Source organism: Littorina saxatilis, linkage group LG9 (assembly GCF_037325665.1).
Source record: "Littorina saxatilis isolate snail1 linkage group LG9, US_GU_Lsax_2.0, whole genome shotgun sequence".
Lineage (NCBI taxonomy): Eukaryota > Metazoa > Mollusca > Gastropoda > Littorinimorpha > Littorinidae > Littorina > Littorina saxatilis.
In genome coordinates, this window is record NC_090253.1 from 62,102,060 (window position 1) to 62,124,145 (window position 22,086).

A 22,086-nucleotide genomic window follows, 5' to 3' on the forward strand; every position below is an offset into this window, starting at 1 on the left:
CCCCATAACCCGAGAAAATTACTCCCACAACAAGTTTATTCCATTTAAAGATGACACGGACAACACTTTAGGTCAGTGTTATTGGAAGTATGATAGGTGTGCTTGTTATTACATACGTGAACCTATGTTTTATGTGTGTTGTCCTTTTGTCCAATGGTTGTCATAATCGTTTACAGGCAGGCAGGGTGTGCCGAAGAAAAATTTCTATTTTTATATGACATTTTAATGGACAATAAAGTGTTGTTATTGTTATTGTTATTGTTATTGTTGTACTCCCCTGACAAATAGATAACGAATAAATTACTCCAACACGACAGGTGTACTCCCGAGTAAAACTTTCGTACGAAACGTTTACTCCCCTCTCCCCTGTCAGTCCTGGTGGTGGAAAAGGTGGAGGGAATGTTAGCGCGACATTCTGTTTTCACGAGATCCCATATGGGCGTTATCCCATTTCGCCCCCAATTCCATTTTTGGCCCATTTCACAAAGCCAATCGTCATTTTACTATCGTATCATATCGCTATCCGGATATCCCATTTTGGCGCCATTCCGTTTCGCCCCCATCACATTTTCGCGACATTTCTCAAGCCAAGCGTCATTTTACTTCTGTGTCATAAATCACTAGCTCCACTTCCCATGTTGGCGCAATCCCGTTTCGCCGCTTTCCCATGTCGCCCCCATCCCATTTTCGTGATATTTCACAAGCCAAGCGTTATTTTACTACCGTGTCATACCACTAGTGCCACATTTAATTTTGGCGCCATGCCGTTTTGCCGCCATCCCATTTCACCGCCATCCCTATTTCGCGACATTTCGGATTGCCGCAAAATGGGATTTCGCTCCAGTTGATTGAAGCAATATAGTAAAGTGAGGCTTGGCAAGTAGAATGAAACGAAAATGTCAAATGGGATGGTGTTAAAGTGGGATGTCACGCTAATGTTAAGACACGGTAAGTAAAATGACGTTTGGCTTGTGAAATGTCGCGAAAATGGGATGGGGCCAAAATGGGACGGCGGCAAAACGGGATTGCACCAAAATGGGATATCGCGCTAGTGGTATGTCACGACAGTAAAATGACGCTTGGCTTGTGATCCCATGAGTACGAACGTTCACCGCGAAATATAAACCAGGGAGTAAAAATCTTGTCCCTGGGAGTAAAAATTTCGTGGATGGAGTAATTTTTTCGTTCCTTGTGGGGTGCATTTTTCGTACAAAATTTTTACTCCAGAGTCAATTTTTTGTGGAGTACAAATTTCGTGTTACACCGGGGCTCAGACAGATACAGTTACAGTGTCCAAGAACAGTGGAACCCCCCTGTCAAGGCCCCTTGATTAAAGACTTCCCCCCCTTTTTAAGAGCCTATTTTTTCAGATTTTCTGTTCAGAACCTTTGTAAATTTACCCCGATTTTAAGACACTCCTGATTTAAGTTTGTTTGTTTGCTTAACGCCCAGCCGACCACGAAGGGCCATATCAGGGCGGTTCTGCTTTGACATTTAACGTGCGCCACACACAAGACAGAAGTCGCAGCACAGGCTCCATGTCTCACCCAGTCACATTATTCTGACACCGGACCAACCAGTCCTAGCGCTAACCCCATAATGCCGGACGCCAGGCGGAGCAGCCACTAGATTGCCTATTTTAAAGTCTTAGGTATGACCCGGCCGGGGTTCGAACCCACGACCTCCCGATCACGGGGCGGACGCCTTACCACTAGGCCAACCGTGCCGGTACCTGTTTTAAGACACTCCTGTTTTAAGACCTGTTTTTCTCAGATTTTGTGAGGTCTTAAAAGGGGGTTCCACTGAACACAGACTTTACCCGACGACTGCTAAGATCATCAGATGAATGACACAGTTACCCAAGTAACAGGGACGACTGTCTCAGCTCTGTGTTTCTTCCAAAAATTGAAAGACACCTTGTCACTGTTGCTACAAGTGAGCGGGGTATTGTATGGAGCTGATGTTGTCATCCGTAAACTGTGCTCTTCATGACTAGATATAGACACGGAGATATAGGCACTTATCCCTGAGAAGAATAGAGCAGTTTTGTGAAATTTGTTTGAGTGATCGTCTTGTTTATAGACGTGCAAGCGAAGTCCAAAGGATCTGACAAGAAGAAGAAGAAGAAGAAGAAGAAGAGAAGAAGGAGGAGAAGGAGGAGGAGGGAGACAAGAAAAGACAGAAAAAACACCAATAGTAACTCGCAATCAGATCAGTTTTGAGCATCAATCGTACTGATAAGTAACGGCAAACTCATCGTCAAAAATTGTCGGTCAGAAAAAGAATAAAAACTCAAGGCGTTTACTTCTTTCACCTGTCAATAGACAAACAGAGAAAGTAAGAGCAAAGAAAGAACAGTGACACGGTGAAGATGGGGTTTCTCCAAGACGCACGTGCTGTGTGGAGGACCTTTGTCATCTTCCTCACACCTGTAATCCTCGTTCCTCTGGTGCTGCCAGGTAGCTCACAAGTAAGTCATTAATTTTATCTTTACACCTGTAGTCTTCGTTCCTTTGTCAGGTACCTCACAGGTAAGTCATCTTGTCATCATCTTAACACCTGTAATCTTCGTTCCTCTGTCAGGTAGCTCGCAGGTAAGTTATCTGGTCATCATCTTCACACCTGTAATCCTTGTCCCTCTGCCTGGTAGCTCACAGGTAAATCATCTTGTCATCATCTTCACACCTGTCGTCTTCGTTCCTGTGCCTGGTAGCTCACAGGTAAATCATCTTGTCATCATCTTCACACCTGTAGTCTTCGTTCCTGTGCCTGGTAGCTCACAGGTAAATCATCTTGTCATCATCTTCACACCTGTAGTCTTCGTTCCTGTGCCTGGTAGCTCATAGGTAAGTCATCTTGTCATCATCTTCACACCTGTAATCTTCGTTCCTGTGCCTGGTAGCTCACAGGTAAATCATCTTGTCATCATCTTCACACCTGTAATCTTCATTCCTCTGCCTGGTAGCTCACAGGTAAGTCATCTTGTCATCATCTTCACACCTGTAGTCTTCGTTCCTCTGCCTGGTAGCTCACAGGTAAGTCATCTTGTCATCATCTTCACACCTGTAGTCTTCGTTCCTCTGCCTGGTAGCTCACAGGTAAGTCTTCTTGTCATCATCTTCACACCTGTAATCTTCATTCCTCTGCCTGGTAGCTCGCAGGTAAGTCATCTTGTCATCGTCTTCACACCTGTAATCTTCGTTCCTCTGCCTGGTAGCTCGCAGGTAAGTCATCTTGTCATCATCTTCACACCTGTAGTCTTCGTTCCTCTGCCTGGTAGCTCATAGGTAAGTCATCTTGTCATCATCTTCACACCTGTAGTCTTCGTTCCTCTGCCTGGTAGCTCGCAGGTAAGTCATCTTGTCATCATCTTCACACCCGTAGTTTTCGTTCCTCTGTCATGTAGCTCATAAGTAAGTTACCTTTGTCATCATCTTCACACCTGTAGTCTTCGATCCTCTGTCAGATAGCTCACAGGTAAGTCATCTTATGATCTTCACACCTGTAGCCCTCGTTCCTCTAGTGCTGGTTTTCTAAAAAAAAAAATAATAAAAAAAATTAAGGCAGCACTGTGGCGACCTCATTTTTTAATCAAATTGGATCAGTGCAAGCTATTTCGGCCTGGAAGCTTACACATTGATTATTTCATTTGTTCATTGAAAAGATAAACAATATAAATAGATTTGAAATGCTAATATCAGATAAAATAAAATAAATTGTTTTGGATTGGTTATTGTTTCCTGAATCCAAAAGTATATACATTTGTTATATTTACTTTTAACATGTGTTCAAACATAACGAAAAGTGTCCTATATACATGTAAGCAAGCTTTGCGGACAAGTCTTGGTCTTCAGGTTTTGGCTAACCAACCCTGTTAGTACTGTTGACAACTGATCCCTGATTTTCAGTGTTGATCCTTTAGTTGTTGGTTGACAGATTGACTTGATGTTTTGATATCGCTTGTTGCTGTTTACAGGAGTCCAAGTGTAGCTACGTGTTACTGGTGATGTATTGTTTACAGGAGTCAAAGTGTAGCTATGTGTTACTGGTGATATACTGTTTACAGGAGTCCAAGTGTAGCTACGTGTTACTGGTGATGTATTGTTTACAGGAGTCCAAGTGTAGCTATGTGTTACTGGTGATGCACTGTTTACAGGAGTCCAAGTGTAGCTATGTGTTACTGGTGATGTACTGTTTACAGGAGTCCAAGTGTAGCTAGCTATGTGTTACTTGTGATGTATTGTTTACAGGAGTCCAAGTGTAGCTATGTGTTACTTGTGATGTATTGTTTACAGGAATCCAAGTGTAGCTATGTGTTACTGGTGATGTACTGTTTACAGGAGTCCAAGTGTAGCTATGTGTTACTGGTGATGTATTGTTTACAGGAGTCCAAGTGTAGCTACGTGTTACTGGTGATGTATTGTTTACAGGAGTCCAAGTGTAGCTATGTGTTGCTGGTGATGTACTGTTTACAGGAGTCCAAGTGTAGCTATGTGTTACTGGTGATGTATTGTTTACAGGAGTCCAAGTGTAGCTATTTGTTACTGGTGATGTATTGTTTACAGGAGTCCAAGTGTAGCTATGTGTTGCTGGTGATGTACTGTTTACAGGAATCCAATGTAGCTATGTGTTACTGGTGATGTACTGTTTACAGGAGTCCAAGTGTAGCTATGTGTTACTGGTGATGTATTGTTTACAGGAGTCCAAGTGTAGCTATGTGCTGCTAGTGATGGCGGTGTACTGGGTCACAGAGTCGCTTCCCCTGGCCGTCACGGCTCTCCTTCCGGTCCTCATGCTGCCTCTGCTCGGAATCATGCCCTCCAAGCAGGTGTGCCAGATCTACTTCAAGGTGAGCGTTCAGGGCAGGTGTGCCAGATCTACTCCAAGGTGAGCGTTCAGGGCTGGTGTGCCAGATCTACTTCAAGGTGAGCGTTCAGGGCAGGTGTGCCAGATCTACTCCAAGGTGAGCGTTCAGGGCCGGTGTGCCAGATCTACTTCAAGGTGAGCGTTCAGGGCCGGTGTGCCAGATCTACTTCAAGGTGAGCGTTCAGGGCAGGTGTGCCAGATCTACTCCAAGGTGAGCGTTCAGGGCCGGTGTGCCAGATCTACTTCAAGGTGAGCGTTCAGGGCAGGTGTGCCAGATCTACTTCAAGGTGAGCGTTCAGGGCAGGTGTGCCAGATCTACTTCAAGGTGAGCGTTCAGGGCAGGTGTGCCAGATCTACTCCAAGGTGAGCGTTCAGGGCCGGTGTGCCAGATCTACTTCAAGGTGAGCGTTCAGGGCAGGTGTGCCAGATCTACTTCAAGGTGAGCGTTCAGGGCAGGTGTGCCAGATCTACTCCAAGGTGAGCGTTCAGGGCAGGTGTGCCAGATCTACTTCAAGGTGAGCGTTCAGGGCAGGTGTGCCAGATCTACTTCAAGGTGAGCGTTCAGGGCAGGTGTGCCAGATCTACTTCAAGGTGAGCGTTCAGGGCAGGTGTGCCAGATCTACTCCAAGGTGAGCGTTCAGGGCCGGTGTGCCAGATCTACTTCAAGGTGAGCGTTCAGGGCAGGTGTGCCAGATCTACTTCAAGGTGAGCGTTCAGGGCAGGTGTGCCAGATCTACTTCAAGGTGAGCGTTCAGGGCAGGTGTGCCAGATCTACTTCAAGGTGAGCGTTCAGGGCCGGTGTGCAAGAGTTGAAGTTAGAGAATTTAGTCCGGGTTAAACAGTACCCTCAATGCAGTTTATCTCGACTCCTGGGGCGAGGTGCACGAGGAAGTAACCAACTCAACGGGACCCAGCTACGGTGTTGGATTGGTTGAAATTGAAATTTGTTGTGATTTTAACGAATCAGACCCCGTGCTATTTTCTTCCCCGTGTGGGTGGCACCCACTTTTGGTTCGTGCACAAGAACCTTGCACACCGGCTCAGGTTCCATCAGTCATTGGAAGTTTTTTGTTTTTTGTTTTTGTTAGGCACGGCGGGTGATTTATTTTTTATTTTTTACGGGAGAGTATATTTTTTGGTGTAAATCAACATTTCAAAAGCATAAGTTTCTGGGGCGTTCAGTTTTGACAAAATATAGGGTGTCGATAATGCCTCGAGGCCCCATCCTCGTTCATTTTTGACTCACATGCGAAGCAAAAGTGAGTCTATGTACTCACCCGAGTCGTCCGTCCGTCCGTTCCGAGTCGTCCGTCCGTCCGTTCCCCCCGTCCGTCCGTCCGTCCGGCCGTCCGTCCGGCCGTCCGGAAAACTTTAACGTTGGATATTTCTTGGACACTATTCAGTCTATCAGTACCAAATTTGGCAAGATGGTGTATGATGACAAGGCCCCAAAAAAACATACATAGCATCTTGACCTTGCTTCAAGGTCAAGGTCGCAGGGGCCATAAATGTTGTCTAAAAACAGCTATTTTTCACATTTTTCCAATTTTCTGTGAAGTTTTTGAGATTTAATACCTCACCTATATATGATATATAGGGCAAAGTAAGCCCCATCTTTTGATACCAGTTTGGTTTACCTTGCTTCAAGGTCAAGGTCACAGGAGCTCTTCAAAGTTGGATTGTATACATATTTTGAAGTGACCTTGACCCTGAACTATGGAAGATAACTGTTTCAAACTTAAAAATTATGTGGGGCACATGTTATGCTTTCATCATGAGACACATTTGGTCACATATGATCAAGGTCAAGGTCACTTTGACCCTTATGAAATGTGACCAAAATAAGGTAGTGAACCACTAAAAGTGACCATATCTCATGGTAGAAAGAGCCAATAAGCACCATTGTACTTCCTATGTCTTGAATTAACAGCTTTGTGTTGCATGACCTTGACCTTGGGTCAAGGTCACATGTATTTTGGTAGGAAAAATGTGTAAAGCAGTTCTTAGTGTATGATGTCATTGCTAGGTTTAGCTGAAGGTCAAGGTCATGTAAAGGTCAAGGTCAAGCATGTGAGTCGTATGGGCTTTGCCCTTCTTGTTCAGCTTGAAAATGCCCACGTGCATTTGTTTCTCTAGTAAGCTACAACAGTATATTGTAAATGGCACTCATTTGTGTTCGCATTTTTGCATAAATCTGTGCCTTTGACTTTTCATTTGTCTGTGGTTCCTTTCTTTTCAGGATGTGATATTCCTACTGTTGGGCGGGCTGATCGTTGCCATAGCAATAGAAGAGAGCAACCTCCACAAGCGCTTTGCTCTCAAGCTCCTGCTTCTGCTTGGCGTTCAGCCCAGGAAGTGAGTCAGATATTCAGTAGTCATGCTGTTTTGCATTTCAGATATTGCTCAACACACGCTAACCTCACAAGATAATATGATGCCAGAGTTAAGATCCTTCCTCGCCACGCCCTGGGTTTTTAATTTGCGCGCTATTTTTTGTCTACCGTTTTGTTTTAATTACATTTAACTTTGACTTCTCTCTCTCTCTCTCTCTCTCTCTCTCTCTCTCTCTCTTTTCTCTCTCTCTCTCTCTGTCTTTTTATCTCTTTCTCTTCTCTCTCCATCTCTCTTCTTCTCTCTCTCTCTCTTTTCCCTCTCTCTCTTCTCTCTCCCCCCCTCTCTCTCTCTCTCTCTCTCTCTCTCTCTCTCTCTCGCTCTCTCTCTTCTTATCTCTCTATCTCTCTCTTCATCTCTCTCTCTCTCTCTCTCTCTCTCTCTCTCTCTCTCTCTCTCTCTCTCTCTCTCTCTCTCTCTCTCCCTTTTTATATTTAGTCAAGTTTTGACTAAATATTTTAACATCGAGGGGGAATCGAGACGAGGGTCGTGGTGTATGTGTGTCTGTCTGTCTGTCTGTGCGTGTGTGTGTGTGTGTGTGTGTGTAGAGCGATTCAGACTAAACTACTGGACCGATCTTTATGAAATTTGACATGAGAGTTCCTGGGTATGAAATCCCCGAACGTTTTTTTCATTTTTTTGATAAATGTCTTTGATGACGTCATATCCGGCTTTTCGTGAAAGTTGAGGCGGCACTGTCACGCCCTCATTTTTCAACCAAATTGGTTCAAATTTTGGTCAAGTAATCTTCGACGAAGCCCGGGGTTCGGTATTGCATTTCAGCTTGGTGGCTTAAAAATTAATTAATGACTTTGGTCATTAAAAATCTGAAAATTGTAAAAAAAAATAAAAATTTATAAAACGATCCAAATTTACGTTTATCTTATTCTCCATCATTTGCTGATTCCAAAAACATATAAATATGTTATATTCGGATTAAAAACAAGCTCTGAAAATTAAATATATAAAAATTATTATCAAAATTAATTTGTCCAGATCAATTTAAAAACACTTTCATCTTATTCCTTGTCGGTTCCTGATTCCAAAAACATATAGATATGATATGTTTGGATTAAAAACACGCTCAGAAAGTTAAAACAAAGAGAGGTACAGAAAAGCGTGCTATCCTTCTTAGCGCAACTACTACCCCGCTCTTCTTGTCAATTTCACTGCCTTTGCCATGAGCGGTGGACTGACGATGCTACGAGTATACGGTCTTGCTGAAAAATGGCAGCTACTTGACTAAATATTGTATTTTCGCCTTACCAGTTCAGACGCGGTCCAGTCCAGACTCCCTTATTTTTAAGGAAGGGAGAACTTGAGCCCCTGTCAGTCACTCCAGAACACGCGTTCGGAATGCACGATAAGCGCGCGTGCTGATACGGTTAGTTAAACACCTCCCTCGGCCTTCGGAAATTTGACACTGAGAGCCGAAGTCGCAGCTCTGCCCAGTCCATAACTGATAAAACAAGAGGCACATACAATACACGGGGGTAGAGGAGACGAAATAGGTGAACAAGAATAATCAGATATGTAATAGTTTTACTGCATTATAACAAACATTTAGTGTTAATGCTGCTACATTTAAATTAAAGCCATGTTTTTTTTTTAAGGTGTTGTTCTTTGAGCAGTCGCTGTTATTCAGAATAGTCCGGCGCCTGTGGGTGGACATGAATTGCGAAAGCTGTTCCGAGAAAGGTTTAAAAATATTTATCAATTTTAAAAGGAATATAAAAAGGAAAAACATCAATCTACATACAAGTAAAGGCTGTAGTTATCTGTCTGTCGTGAAAAAGGTCAATGTATTCAATGTTTTCCTTACACACCGGGTGTAAATGAGAATTCATACATATATCTCAGCAACTTTTCAGTAAATGCGATACATGCAGATACACACACGAAATCAGCGGCAGCATGAACGAAAAGCCGAATTTCGATCACAATTTCGAAGTTATAATTGAAAACAATGAGAGTTTGAAAGGAATGAGCTCTGTCTGAAAGAAATAATTATAGACTGCTCAGTTATTTTGCTTTAGTTGGTAAACATTTTCACACACGACAAAACTAAATCCAAGAAGTAGTGTTTAGAAGCCGATCCTACACTGGTGGGTACAGATAGCTCCCTACAAAGCTCACCTAAGCAATAAAGCTCCCCCACCCCCTCCCAGTGCAGGGGATACATGCATGCTTCCTGTTTCTAAGTGCGGGTAGACAATCAGACTAGTGTCGGAAAAAGCGGGTTATAGTTCCTGCATCGCCACGACACCTGGGGTGTTGGTGTACCTTCTCACAATGTCTTTAGTCAAGTTATTACTTTCGGAAAGATAGCATCTAGGCTTATTACCCTGCCAAATTGTCTGAACAGCGAGGTGATGTGTTTGCAGAATTAGTGACACTCTCATGCAAGGATAAACATGGGGTTGTTTTATTCTTAACTTGACATCGCTAAGTTTTAATGCTTTTTGTTGTTGTTTCGTGATACAACTCATACAAACACGGAAGACATTTAAAGCATAATCTCAGTGTTAGAAGCACGTGCACGCACTAAAGACACGCTCCCCGATACTGTTGTAATTTAAAGTCATACCCCTATCCCGTCCTCATTTACCTCCTCGAATTTTGTGGGGGTATTCTTTACTTTGTCTTACATTCCTACTAAGGGTATAAGCCATTTTATGACCTTGACAGAACATGAAAAACCATTCCTTTCTAGATGTACATATGTATAGGTGTAGGCTTTAAGTGTGAGCTTAGCTTGTTGTGTTATATGTGTGTATATATATATATGTGTGACTGTGACTGTGTGTGTGTGTGTGTGTGTGTGTGTGTGTGTGTGTGTGTGTGTGTGTGTGTCAGTGTGTGTGTATGTGTCTGTTATTGCTGAGCATAAGTCATAATGATTCAAAAAGTTCAGAAAGCCTGCACTTGGTCAGATATGTATCTTTCAACCTTTCAGCTGAGTAAACTTTGATCAGTCTTTCTGTGCTCGAAGTTTAAAACAAGTCGCGTAAGGTGAAAATACAATATTTAGTCAAGTAGCTGTCGAACTCACAGAATGAAACTGAACGCAATGCCATTTTTCAGCAAGACCGTATACTCGTAGCATCGTCAGTCCACCGCTCATGGCAAAGGCAGTGAAGTTGACAAGAAGAGCGGGGTAGTAGTTGCGCTAAGAAGGACAGCACGCTTTTCTGTACCTCTCTTTGTTTTAACTTTCTGAGCGTGTTTTTAATCCAAACATATCATATCTATATGTTTTTGGAATCAGGAACCAACAAGGAATAAGATGAAAGTGTTTTTGAATTGATTTCGAAAATTTAATTTTGATAATAATTTTTATATATTTAATTTTCAGAGCTTGTATTTAATCCAAATATAACATATTTATATGTTTTTGGAATCAGCAAATGATGGAAAATAAGATGAATGTAAATTGGGATCGTTTTATAAAAAAAATATCTTTTTTACAATTTTCAGATTTTTAATGACTAAAGTCATTAATTAAGTTTTAAGCCACCACGCTGAAATGCAATACCCAAGTCCGGGCTTCGTCGAAGATTACTTGACCAAAATTTCAACCAATTTGGTTGAAAAATGAGGGCGTGACAGTGCCGCCTCAACTTTCACGAAAAGCCGGATATGACGTCATCAAAGACATTTATCAAAAAAATGAAAAAAACGTTCGGGGATTTCATACCCAGGAACTCTCATGTCAAATTTCATAAAGATCGGTCCAGTAGTTTAGTCTGAATCGCTCTACACACACACACACACACGCACACACGCACGACACGCACATACACCACGACCCTCGTTTCGATTCCCCCTCGATGTTAAAATATTTAGTCAAAACTTGACTAAATATAAAACAAGTCGCGTAAGGCGAAAATACAACATTTAGTGAAGTAGCTGTCGAACTCACAGAATGAAACTGAACGCAATGCCATTTTTCAGCAAGACCGTATACTCGCATCGTCAGTCCACCGCTCATGGCAAAGGCAGTGAAATTGACAAGAAGAGCGGGGTAGTAGTTGCGCTAAGAAGGATAGCACGCTTTTCTGTACCTCTCTTTGTTTTAACTTTCTGAGCGTGTTTTTAATCCAAACATATCATATCTATATGTTTTTGGAATCAGGAACCGACAAGGAATAAGATGAAAGTGTTTTTAAATTGATTTGGACAATTTAATTTTGATAATAATTTTTATATATTTAATTTTCAGAGCTTGTTTTTAATCCGAATATAACATATTTATATGTTTTTAGAATCAGCAAATGATGGAGAATAAGATAAACGTAAATTTGGATCGTTTTATAAATTTTTATTTTTTTTTTACAATTTTCAGATTTTTAATGACCAAAGTCATTAATTAATTTTTAAGCCACCAAGCTGAAATGCAATACCGAAGTCCGGGCTTTGTCGAAGATTACTTGACCAAAATTTCAACCAATTTGGTTGAAAAATGAGGGCGTGACAGTGCCGCCTCAACTTTCACGAAAAGCCGGATATGACGTCATCAAAGACATTTATCAAAAAAATGAAAAAAACGTTCGGGGATTTCATACCCAGGAACTCTCATGTCAAATTTCATAAAGATCGGTCCAGTAGTTTAGTCTGAATCGCTCTACACACACACACACACACACACACACACACGCACAGACAGACAGACACACATACACCACGACCCTCGTCTCGATTCCCCCTCGATGTTAAAATATTTGGTCAAAACTTGACTAAATATAACAAGTCGCGTAAGGCGAAAATACAATATTTAGTCAAGTAGCTGTCGAACTCACAGAATGAAACTGAACGCAATGCCATTTTTCAGCAAGACCGTATACTCGTAGCATCGTCAGTCCACCGCTCATGGCAAAGGCAGTGAAATTGACAAGAAGAGCGGGGTAGTAGTTGCGCTAAGAAGGATAGCACGCGTTTCTGTACCTCTCTTTGTTTTAACTTTCTGAGCGTGTTTTTAATCCAAACATATCATATCTATATGTTTTTGGAATCAGGAACCGACAAGGAATAAGATGAAAGTGTTTTTAAATTGATTTCGACAATTTAATTTTGATAATAATTTTTATATATTTAATTTTCAGAGCTTGTTTTTAATCCGAATATAACATATTTATATGTTTTTGGAATCAGCAAATGATGGAGAATAAGATAAACGTAAATTTGGATCGTTTTATAAATTTTTATTTTTATTTACAATTTTCAGATTTTTAATGACCAAAGTCATTAATTAATTTTTAAGCCACCAAGCTGAAATGCAATACCCAAGTCCGGGCTTCGTCGAAGATTACTTGACCAAAATTTCAACCAATTAGGTTGAAAAATGAGGGCGTGACAGTGCCGCCTCAACTTTCACGAAAAGCCGGATATGACGTCATCAAAGACATTTATCAAAAAAATGAAAAAAACGTTCGGGGATTTCATACCCAGGAACTCTCATGTCAAATTTCATAAAGATCGGTCCAGTAGTTTAGTCTGAATCGCTCTACACACACACACACACACACACACACACACACACACACACACACACACACACACACGCACAGACAGACACACATACACCACGACCCTCGTTTCGATTCCCCCTCGATGTTAAAATATTTAGTCAAAACTTGACTAAATATAAAAACGGGCCTGGTTTGAGCAGTGACACAGGGAAATCTGTAGCCTACATCAAACCTCTGCAGCCCTACACAGAGAGAAATTCTCTCCACAGAGTCTTCGGAGTTGTCAGTGTTTGGAAACTTGATAGTCAGTCTAGGCGCAGTCCTAGCACGCGCCATCGCAGTCTTCGCACGTGGCAGTGGGAGGAGGGGCTTAGCTAGCCGTTTGTGCAGTAACCATGTCGGTATCAATTAAGCTCCACCGCGGCTTCGGTCCCAGTGTGTTATTTTGACCTGCCATGCTGCGGTCAAGAACTTTCTCACCGTCGGTAGCAGACTATCAAGTTTCCAAACGCTGACAACTCCGAAGACTCTGGACTCTGAGGAGAGAATTTCTCTCTGTGTAGGGCTGCAGGGGTTTGATGTAGGCTACAGATTTCCCTGTGTCACTGCTCAAACCAGGCCCGTTTTTATATTTAGTCAAGTTTTGACTAAATATTTTAACATCGAGGGGGAATCGAAACGAGGGTCGTGGTGTATGTGCGTGTGTGTGTGCGTGCGTGTGTGCGTGTGTGTAGAGCGATTCACTACTGTTATATTTGGATTAAAAACAAGCTCTGAAAATTAAATATATAAAAATTATTATCAAAATCAAATTGTCGAAATCAATTTAAAAACACTTTCATCTTATTCCTTGTCGGTTCCTGATTCCAAAAACATATAGATATGATATGTTTGGATTAAAAACACGCTCAGAAAGTTAAAACGAAGAGAGGTACAGAAAAGCGTGCTATCGTTCTCAGCGCAACGCTCTTCTTGTCAATTTCACTGCCTTTGCCGTGAGCGGTGGACTGACGATGTTACGAGTATACGGTCTTGCTGCGTTGCATTGCGTTTATAGTCCAGGCATCTTAGCCACTTTAGTGAAGGGAACGTTGAAGTGACAATGACTAGGTTTAAAATGTCCCTTATCAGAAAGTTCAACCTCAGTCCTTTGATGTTTATTAAACACATTTTCATATAAAGTTGGCGCTTCATACGGAAAAATGGCTTTGAAATTGACCCAAATCCTTCTTTGGGCTCTGTAAATGTCGTTTGGGGGTATGGTTGTAAAATGGTATCTACTGGTCACCCCAATGTATAAACTGAAAACTCTTTCTGCACCAGAACACGCAGAAAGGATTGTATCTGCCTGATGTCTGATGCTTTTCAAAATCCCCAACCACTAACACCTTCAAAACGGACTTTAACTGACACTGTTGTTTTTCCCTATATAATCCTTACTATTTTTCCGAGACGTCGTCGTGTTGTGTATTTAGCTTGCCACAACCTCATACATGGTCCTAAAAGTTAAAGTTGAAGAAAATACTAAAGATAAATGAAAAAGCTGACGCAGTGTCATTCGCACCGTGAATCCCCCCATGGGAACATACTAAAGTCTGGTTCCAAGTAGGCTCAATTTCCTTCTATTTCTTTGTATTTCTGCCTCGTAGGGGTAGGGGTGTTCAAACCAAAGGCACCTTTAAACCAAAATTCAAATCACACATCTTACAATACTAAGACACTCAGCAGTAAAAGGGTGTCTGCTGGTAAAAAATTCCAAACAATCCTAAAAGTACTTCACTACTAAAAGTGCTTTTAAAAAGAGCCGTTATTTTTCCCTCTATATTCAGTATTGTGTTTTCTGCGAACATGTAGTCTATTTAGATGGTTGTCGTGTGCACTTGAGTTGCTAAAGCGTTTTCAGTTGGGCATATGTCGAAAAGCAAAGAATTAGCCCTTTGAAAACCATCAGAACTGTCACACAAAAATAACATTTACCTATCTCACCAACTGACCAAACATAGGGCTTTTCCTTATGTATTATGTATTGTCGTGTTTTTTGTAGCATACTTGTGAAAACAGCCACCACTGTTGTAAATGATACTTTAAAGAGCATTATTTCATTTTTACAGTTGAAGGACAACCTGGACTGCCGTATATTACAGCTGTTTTACAATCAGCCAAAATTTTCTTAACAAACGTATGTTAAGAACAACTCCCATAGTGAAATTGAAGGAAAACAAATTGAAAATCCCCCTGCCATAGAGGAGCTAAAGAATCAACAATAAACGACTGCATGGATAGCTTGATGCACGAATGCATTGCGGACATGTTTGTCTCCAACCAAGAGAAAGTTCCAAAAAATCCCTTTTGTGCTTCTTATTATACAGTGACGTCAAAGACAGCCTTTTCTGCTGTTCATACATTCAGGGGTTATGGTTACACTAAACGACGTAGTTGTAGCCATACTGCCATCCAGATTTATTTTTTCCTTGCGAGCAGTCACAGGGTGTTTGTGCTGTCTGCCAACCGTTAGATGACCCCGCCCAAGTCTGTTAAGGGACCGTTTGACCGTTATAGAACGCGTCTTTTTGATTTTTTGGCACAGTTGGAAACGGTTGATTTTTATCCCTACCATACAACATACAACATTTGGTGTTTCTTCACTTCATAGCGTTGGAGAAATATCCAAAGGTAATGTTCAGTACAGACAGATAAAGACGGGCAACGGACAACGGCTGGACGACCAGGGTGAGTATGTACGCTCACTTTTGCTACACATGCGAGTAGCGGCTATTATCCGTTGTTCACAAAACATTCCTATATAGTGTTTGGAAACAATGGTAGGGATAAAAATCAACCGTTTCCAACTGTGCCAAAAAATCAAAAAGACGCGTTCTATAACGGTCAAACGGTCCCTTAACAGACTTGGGCGGGGTCATCTAACGGTTGGCAGACAGCACAAACACCCTGTGACTGCTCGCAAGGAAAAAATAAATCTGGATGGCAGTATGGCTACAACTACGTCGTTTAGTGTAACCATAACCCCTGAATGTATGAACAGCAGAAAAGGCTGTCTTTGACGTCACTGTATAATAAGAAGCACAAAAGGGATTTTTTGGAACTTTCTCTTGGTTGGAGACAAACATGTCCGCAATGCATTCGTGCATCAAGCTATCCATGCAGTCGTTTATTGTTGATTCTTTAGCTCCTCTATGGCAGGGGGATTTTCAATTTGTTTTCCTTCAATTTCACTATGGGAGTTGTTCTTAACATACGTTTGTTAAGAAAATTTTGGCTGATTGTAAAACAGCTGTAATATACGGCAGTCCAGGTTGTCCTTCAACTGTAAAAATGAAATAATGCTCTTTAAAGTATCATTTACAACAGTGGTGGCTGTTTTCACAAGTATGCTACAAAAAACACGACAATACATAATACATAAGGAAAAGCCCTATGTTTGGTCAGTTGGTGAGATAGGTAAATGTTATTTTTGTGTGACAGTTCTGATGGTTTTCAAAGGGCTAATTCTTTGCTTTTCGACATATGCCCAACTGAAAACGCTTTAGCAACTCAAGTGCACACGACAACCATCTAAATAGACTACATGTTCGCAGAAAACACAATACTGAATATAGAGGGAAAAATAACGGCTCTTTTTAAAAGCACTTTTAGTAGTGAAGTACTTTTAGGATTGTTTGGAATTTTTTACCAGCAGACACCCTTTTACTGCTGAGTGTCTTAGTATTGTAAGATGTGTGATTTGAATTTTGGTTTAAAGGTGCCTTTGGTTTGAACACCCCTACCCCTACGAGGCAGAAATACAAAGAAATAGAAGGAAATTGAGCCTACTTGGAACCAGACTTTAGTATGTTCCCATGGTGCGAATGACACTGCGTCAGCTTTTTCATTTATCTTTAGTATTTTCTTCAACTTTAACTTTTAGGACCATGTATGAGGTTGTGGCAAGCTAAATACACAACACGACGACGTCTCGGAAAAATAGTAAGGATTATATAGGGAAAAACAACAGTGTCAGTTAAAGTCCGTTTTGAAGGTGTTAGTGGTTGGGGATTTTGAAAAGCATCAGACATCAGGCAGATACAATCCTTTCTGCGTGTTCTGGTGCAGAAAGAGTTTTCAGTTTATACATTGGGGTGACCAGTAGATACCATTTTACAACCATACCCCCAAACGACATTTACAGAGCCCAAAGAAGGATTTGGGTCAATTTCAAAGCCATTTTTCCGTATGAAGCGCCAACTTTATATGAAAATGTGTTTAATAAACATCAAAGGACTGAGGTTGAACTTTCTGATAAGGGACATTTTAAACCTAGTCATTGTCACTTCAACGTTGTTCTCTAATATGCCTGGACTATTAGTTTCATTCTGTGAGTTCGACAGCTACTTGACTAAATGTTGTATTTTCGCCTTACGCGACTTGTTTTACAAATTTTAGTCAAGTTTTGACTAAATGTTTTAACGTAGAGGGGGGAATCGAGACGAGGGTCGTGGTGTATGTGTGTGTGTGTGTGTGTGTGTGTGTGTGGGTGTGTGTGTGTGTGTGTGTGTGTGTGTGTGTGTGTGTCTGTCTGTCTGTCTGTGTGTGTGTGTAGAGCGATTCAGACCAAACCACAGGACCGATCTTTATGAAATTTGACATGAGAGTTCCTGGGATTGATATCCCCGAACGTGTTTTTCATTTTTTTGATAAATGTCTTTGATGACGTCATATCCGGCTTTTCGTGAAAGTTGAGGCGGCACTGTCACGCTCTCATTTTTCAACCAAATTGGTTGAAATTTTTGTCAAGTAATCTTCGACGACGCCCGGACTTCGGTATTGCATTTCAGCTTGGTGGCTTAAAAATTAATAAATGACTTTGGTCATTAAAAATCGGAAAAATTGTAAAAAAAAATGTTTTTATATGAAACGATTCAAATTTACGTTCATCTTATTCTCCATCATTTGCTGATTCCAAATCATATAAATATGTTATATTTGGATTAAAAACAAGCTCTGAAAATTAAATATATAAAAATGATTATCAAAATTAAATTTTCGAAATCAATTTAAAAACACTTTCATCTTATTTCTTGTCGGTTCTTGATTCCAAAAACATATAGATATGATATGTTTGGATTAAAAACACGCTCAGAAAGTTAAAACGAAGAGAGGTACAGAAAAGCGTGCTATCCTTCTCAGCGCAAGTACTACCCCGCTCTTCTTGTCAATTTCACTGCCTTTGCCGTGCGCGGTGGACTGATGCTACGAGTATTACGGTCTTGCTGCGTTGCATTGCGTTCAGTTTCATTCTGTGAGTTTGACAGCTACTTGACTAAATGTAGTATTTTCGCCTTACGCGACTTGTTTTAACTTCGAGCACAGAAAGACTGATCAAAGTTTACTCAGCTGAAAGGTTGAAAGATACATATTTGACCAAGTGCAGACTTTCTGAACTTTTTGAATCATTATGACTTATGCTCAGCAATAACAGACACACACACACACACACACACACACACACACACACACACACACACACACACAGTCACACATATATATACACACATATAACACAACAAGCTAAGCTCACACTTAAAGCCTACACCTATACATATGTACATCTAGAAAGGAATGGTTTTTCATGTTCTGTCAAGGTCATAAAATGGCTTATACCCTTAGTAGGAATGTAAGACAAAGTAAAGAATACCCCCACAAAATTCGAGGAGGTAAATGAGGACGGGATAGGGGTATGACTTTAAATTACAACAGTATCGGGGAGCGTGTCTTTAGTGCGTGCACGTGCTTCTGACACTGAGATTATGCTTTAAATGTCTTCCGTGTTTGTATGAGTTGTATCACGATACAACAAAAAAAGCATTAAAACTTAGCGATGTTAAGTTAAGAATAAAACAACCCCATGTTTATCCTTGCATGAGAGTGTCACTACTTCTGCAAACACATCGCCTCGCTGTTCAGACAATTTGGCAGGGTAATAAGCCTAGATGCTATCTTTCCGAAAGTAATAACTTGACTCAAGACATTGTGAGAAGGTACACCAACACCCCAGGTGTCGTGGCGATGCAGGAACTATAACCCGCTTTTTCCGACACTAGTCTGACACCGCACTTAAAAACAGGAAGCATGCATGTATCCCCTGCACTGGGAGGGGGTGGGGGAGCTTTATTGCTTAGGTGAGCTTTGTAGGGAGCTATCTGACATACCCCCAGTGTAGGATCGGCTTCTAAACACTACTTCTTGGATTTAGTTTTGTCGTGTGTGAAAATGTTTACCAACGAAAGCAAAATAACTGAGCAGTCTATAATTATTTCTTTCAGACAGAGCTTATTCCTTTCAAACTCTCATTGTTTTCAATTATAACTTCGAAATTGTGATCGAAATTCGGCTTTTCGTTCATGCTGCCGCTGATTTCGTGTGTGTATCTGCATGTATCGCATTTACTGAAAAGTTGCTGAGATATATGTATGAATTCTCATTTACACCCAGTGTGTAAGGAAAACATTGAATACATTGACCTTTTTCACGACAGACAGATAACTACAGCCTTTACTTGTATGTAGATTGATGTTTTTCCTTTTTATATTCCTTTTAAAATTGATAAATATTTTTAAACCTTTCTCGGAACAGCTTTCGCAATTCATGTCCACCCACAGGCGCCGGACTATTCTGAATAACAGCGACTGCTCAAAGAACAACACTTTAAAAAAACATGGCTTTAATTTAAATGTAGCAGCATTAACACTAAATGTTTGTTATAATGCAGTAAAACTATTACATATCTGATTATTCTTGTTCACCTATTTCGTCTCCTCTACCCCCGTGTATTGTATGTGCCTCTTGTTTTATCAGTTATGGACTGGGCAGAGCTGCGTCTTCGGCTCTCAGTGTCAAATTTCCAAAGGCCGAGGGAGGTGTTTAACTAACCGTATCAGCACGCGCGCTTATCGTGCATTCCGAACGCGTGTTCTGGAGTGACTGACAGGGGCTCAAGTTCTCCCTTCCTTAAAAATAAGGGAGTCTGGACTGGACCGCGTCTGAACTGTAGTCTGCTACCGACGGTGGGAACGTTCTTGACCGCAGCCATGGCAGGTCAAAATAACACACTGGGACCGAAACCGCGGTGGAGCTTAATTGATACCGACATGGTTACTGCACAAACGGCTAGCTAAGCCCCTCCTCCTACTGCCACGTGCGAAGACTGCGATGGCGCGTGCTAGGACTGCGCCTAGACTGTTACGCGACTTGTTTACATTTAGTCAAGTTTTGACTAAATGTTTTAACATAGAGGGGGGAATCGAGACGAGGGTCGTGGTGTATGAGTGTGTGTGTGTGTGTGTGTGTGTGTGTGTCTGTGTCTGTGTGTCTGTGTGTCTGTGTGTGTGTGTGTAGAGCGATTCAGAGTAAACTACTGGACCGATCTTCCTGAAATTTTTCATGAGAGTTCCTGGGTATGATATCCCCAGACGTTTGTTTTCATTTTTTCGATAACTGTCTTTGATAACGTCATATCCGATATTTTGTAAAAGTTGAGGCGGCACTGTCACACCCTCATTTTTCAATAAAATTGATTGAAATTTTGGCCAAGCAATCTTCGACAAAGTCCGGATTTCGGTATTGCATTTCAGCTTGGAGGCTTAAAAATTAATGAATGATTTTGGTCATTAAAAATCTAAAAATTGTAATTAATTTTTTTTTATAAAACGATCCAAAATTACGTTTATCGTATTCTTCATCCTTTTCTGATTCCAAAAGTATATACATATGTTATATTAGCATTAAAAAAAAGCTCTGAAAATTAAAAATATAAAAATTATGATTCAAATTAAATTTCCGATATCGATTCAAAAACATATAGATATGATATGTTTGGATTAAAAACACGTTCAGAGAGTTAAAAAGAATAGAGATATAGAAAAGCGTGCTATCCTCCTCAGCGCAACCGCAACCGCGCTTTTCGGGATTGTTAATTTCACTGCCTTTGCCACGAGCGGTGGACAGACGATGCTACGAGTGTACGGTCTTGCGGAAAAAATGCAATGCGTTCAGTTTCATTCTGTGAGTTCGACTGAGCTTGACTAAATGTTGTATTTTCGCCTTACGCGACTTGTTTCTTCTTCTCTCTCCCTCTCCCTACCTCTCTCCACGACAGTCCCTCACGTGGATGTAAAAAAACAACAACAACCCAACGACAACAGCACCTGCTTGGTTATGTTTTGATAACCATCTGATCTGATCCTGCCTGATCTGATCTGATCTGATCTGATCTGATCTGATCTGATCTTATCTGATCCTATCCGATCCTATCCTATCCTATCCTATCCGATCTTAAATAATCTTACCTAATCTAATCTTATTAATTAGAAAAAAACCCACAGTAAACACCAAGTTCCAATCTAATCTAATTCTTATCTAATCTAATTTTATCTTATCCCATCTAATCTGATCTGATTTGATCATATCTTATGTTATCTGATGTGATCTTATCTGATCCTGTCTCTCAGGCTGTTGCTAGGGTTCATGGTGTCGACAAGCTTTCTCTCCATGTGGATCACCAACACCGCCACCACAGCCATGATGACGCCCATAGCACGCGCCCTGCTGGCCAGACTCTTCAAGGCGCAGCGCCAACACAGGCACCAGACGCGCCTTATGCAAGACAGTGAGTAATGTATGGCGGGCTGTTGCTGTCAGAATGGAGTAAAGTATGACTCATAGCACGCGCCCTGCTGGCCAGACTCTTCAAGGCGCAGCGCCAACACAGGCACCAGACGCGCCTTATGCAAGACAGTGAGTAATGTATGGCGGGCTGTTGCTGTCAGAATGGAGTAAAGTATGACTCATAGCACGCGCCCTGCTGGTCAGACTCTTCAAGGCGCAGCGCCGACACAGACACCAGACGCGCCTTATGCAAGACAGTGAGTAATGTATGGCGGGCTGTTGATGTCAGAATGGAGTAAAGTATGACTCATAGCACGCGCCCTACTGGCCAGACTCTTCAAGGCGCAGCGCCAACACAGGCACCAGACGCGCCTTATGCAAGACAGTGAGTAATGTATGGCGGGCTGTTGCTGTCAGAATGGAGTAAAGTATGACTCATAGCACGCGCCCTGCTGGCCAGACTCTTCAAGGCGCAGCGCCAACACAGACACCAGACGCGCCTAATGCAAGACAGTGAGTGATGTATGGCGGGCTGTTGCTGTCAAAATGGAGTAAAGTATGACTCATAGCACGCGCCCTGCTGGCCAGACTCTTCAAGGCGCAGCGCCAACACAGACACCAGACGCGCCTAATGCAAGACAGTGAGTAATGTATGGCGGGCTGTTGCTGTCAGAATGGAGTAAAGTATGACTCATAGCAC

General features: G+C 41.5%; 1 protein-coding gene across 1 annotated transcript; it reads left to right on the plus strand.

Annotated features, from left to right (window-relative positions):
- The first annotated feature begins 1,608 nt into the window (after window positions 1-1,608).
- Window positions 1,609-21,395, plus strand: LOC138976993 (Na(+)/dicarboxylate cotransporter 3-like). The gene is made up of 4 exons (XM_070349885.1): window positions 1,609-2,470; window positions 4,700-4,849; window positions 7,106-7,221; window positions 21,230-21,395. The coding sequence occupies exons 1-4, from the start codon at window positions 2,372-2,374 to the stop codon at window positions 21,393-21,395; spliced, it is 531 nt and encodes a 176-aa protein (XP_070205986.1). The 5' UTR covers window positions 1,609-2,371.
- Window positions 21,396-22,086: the final 691 nt, after the last annotated feature.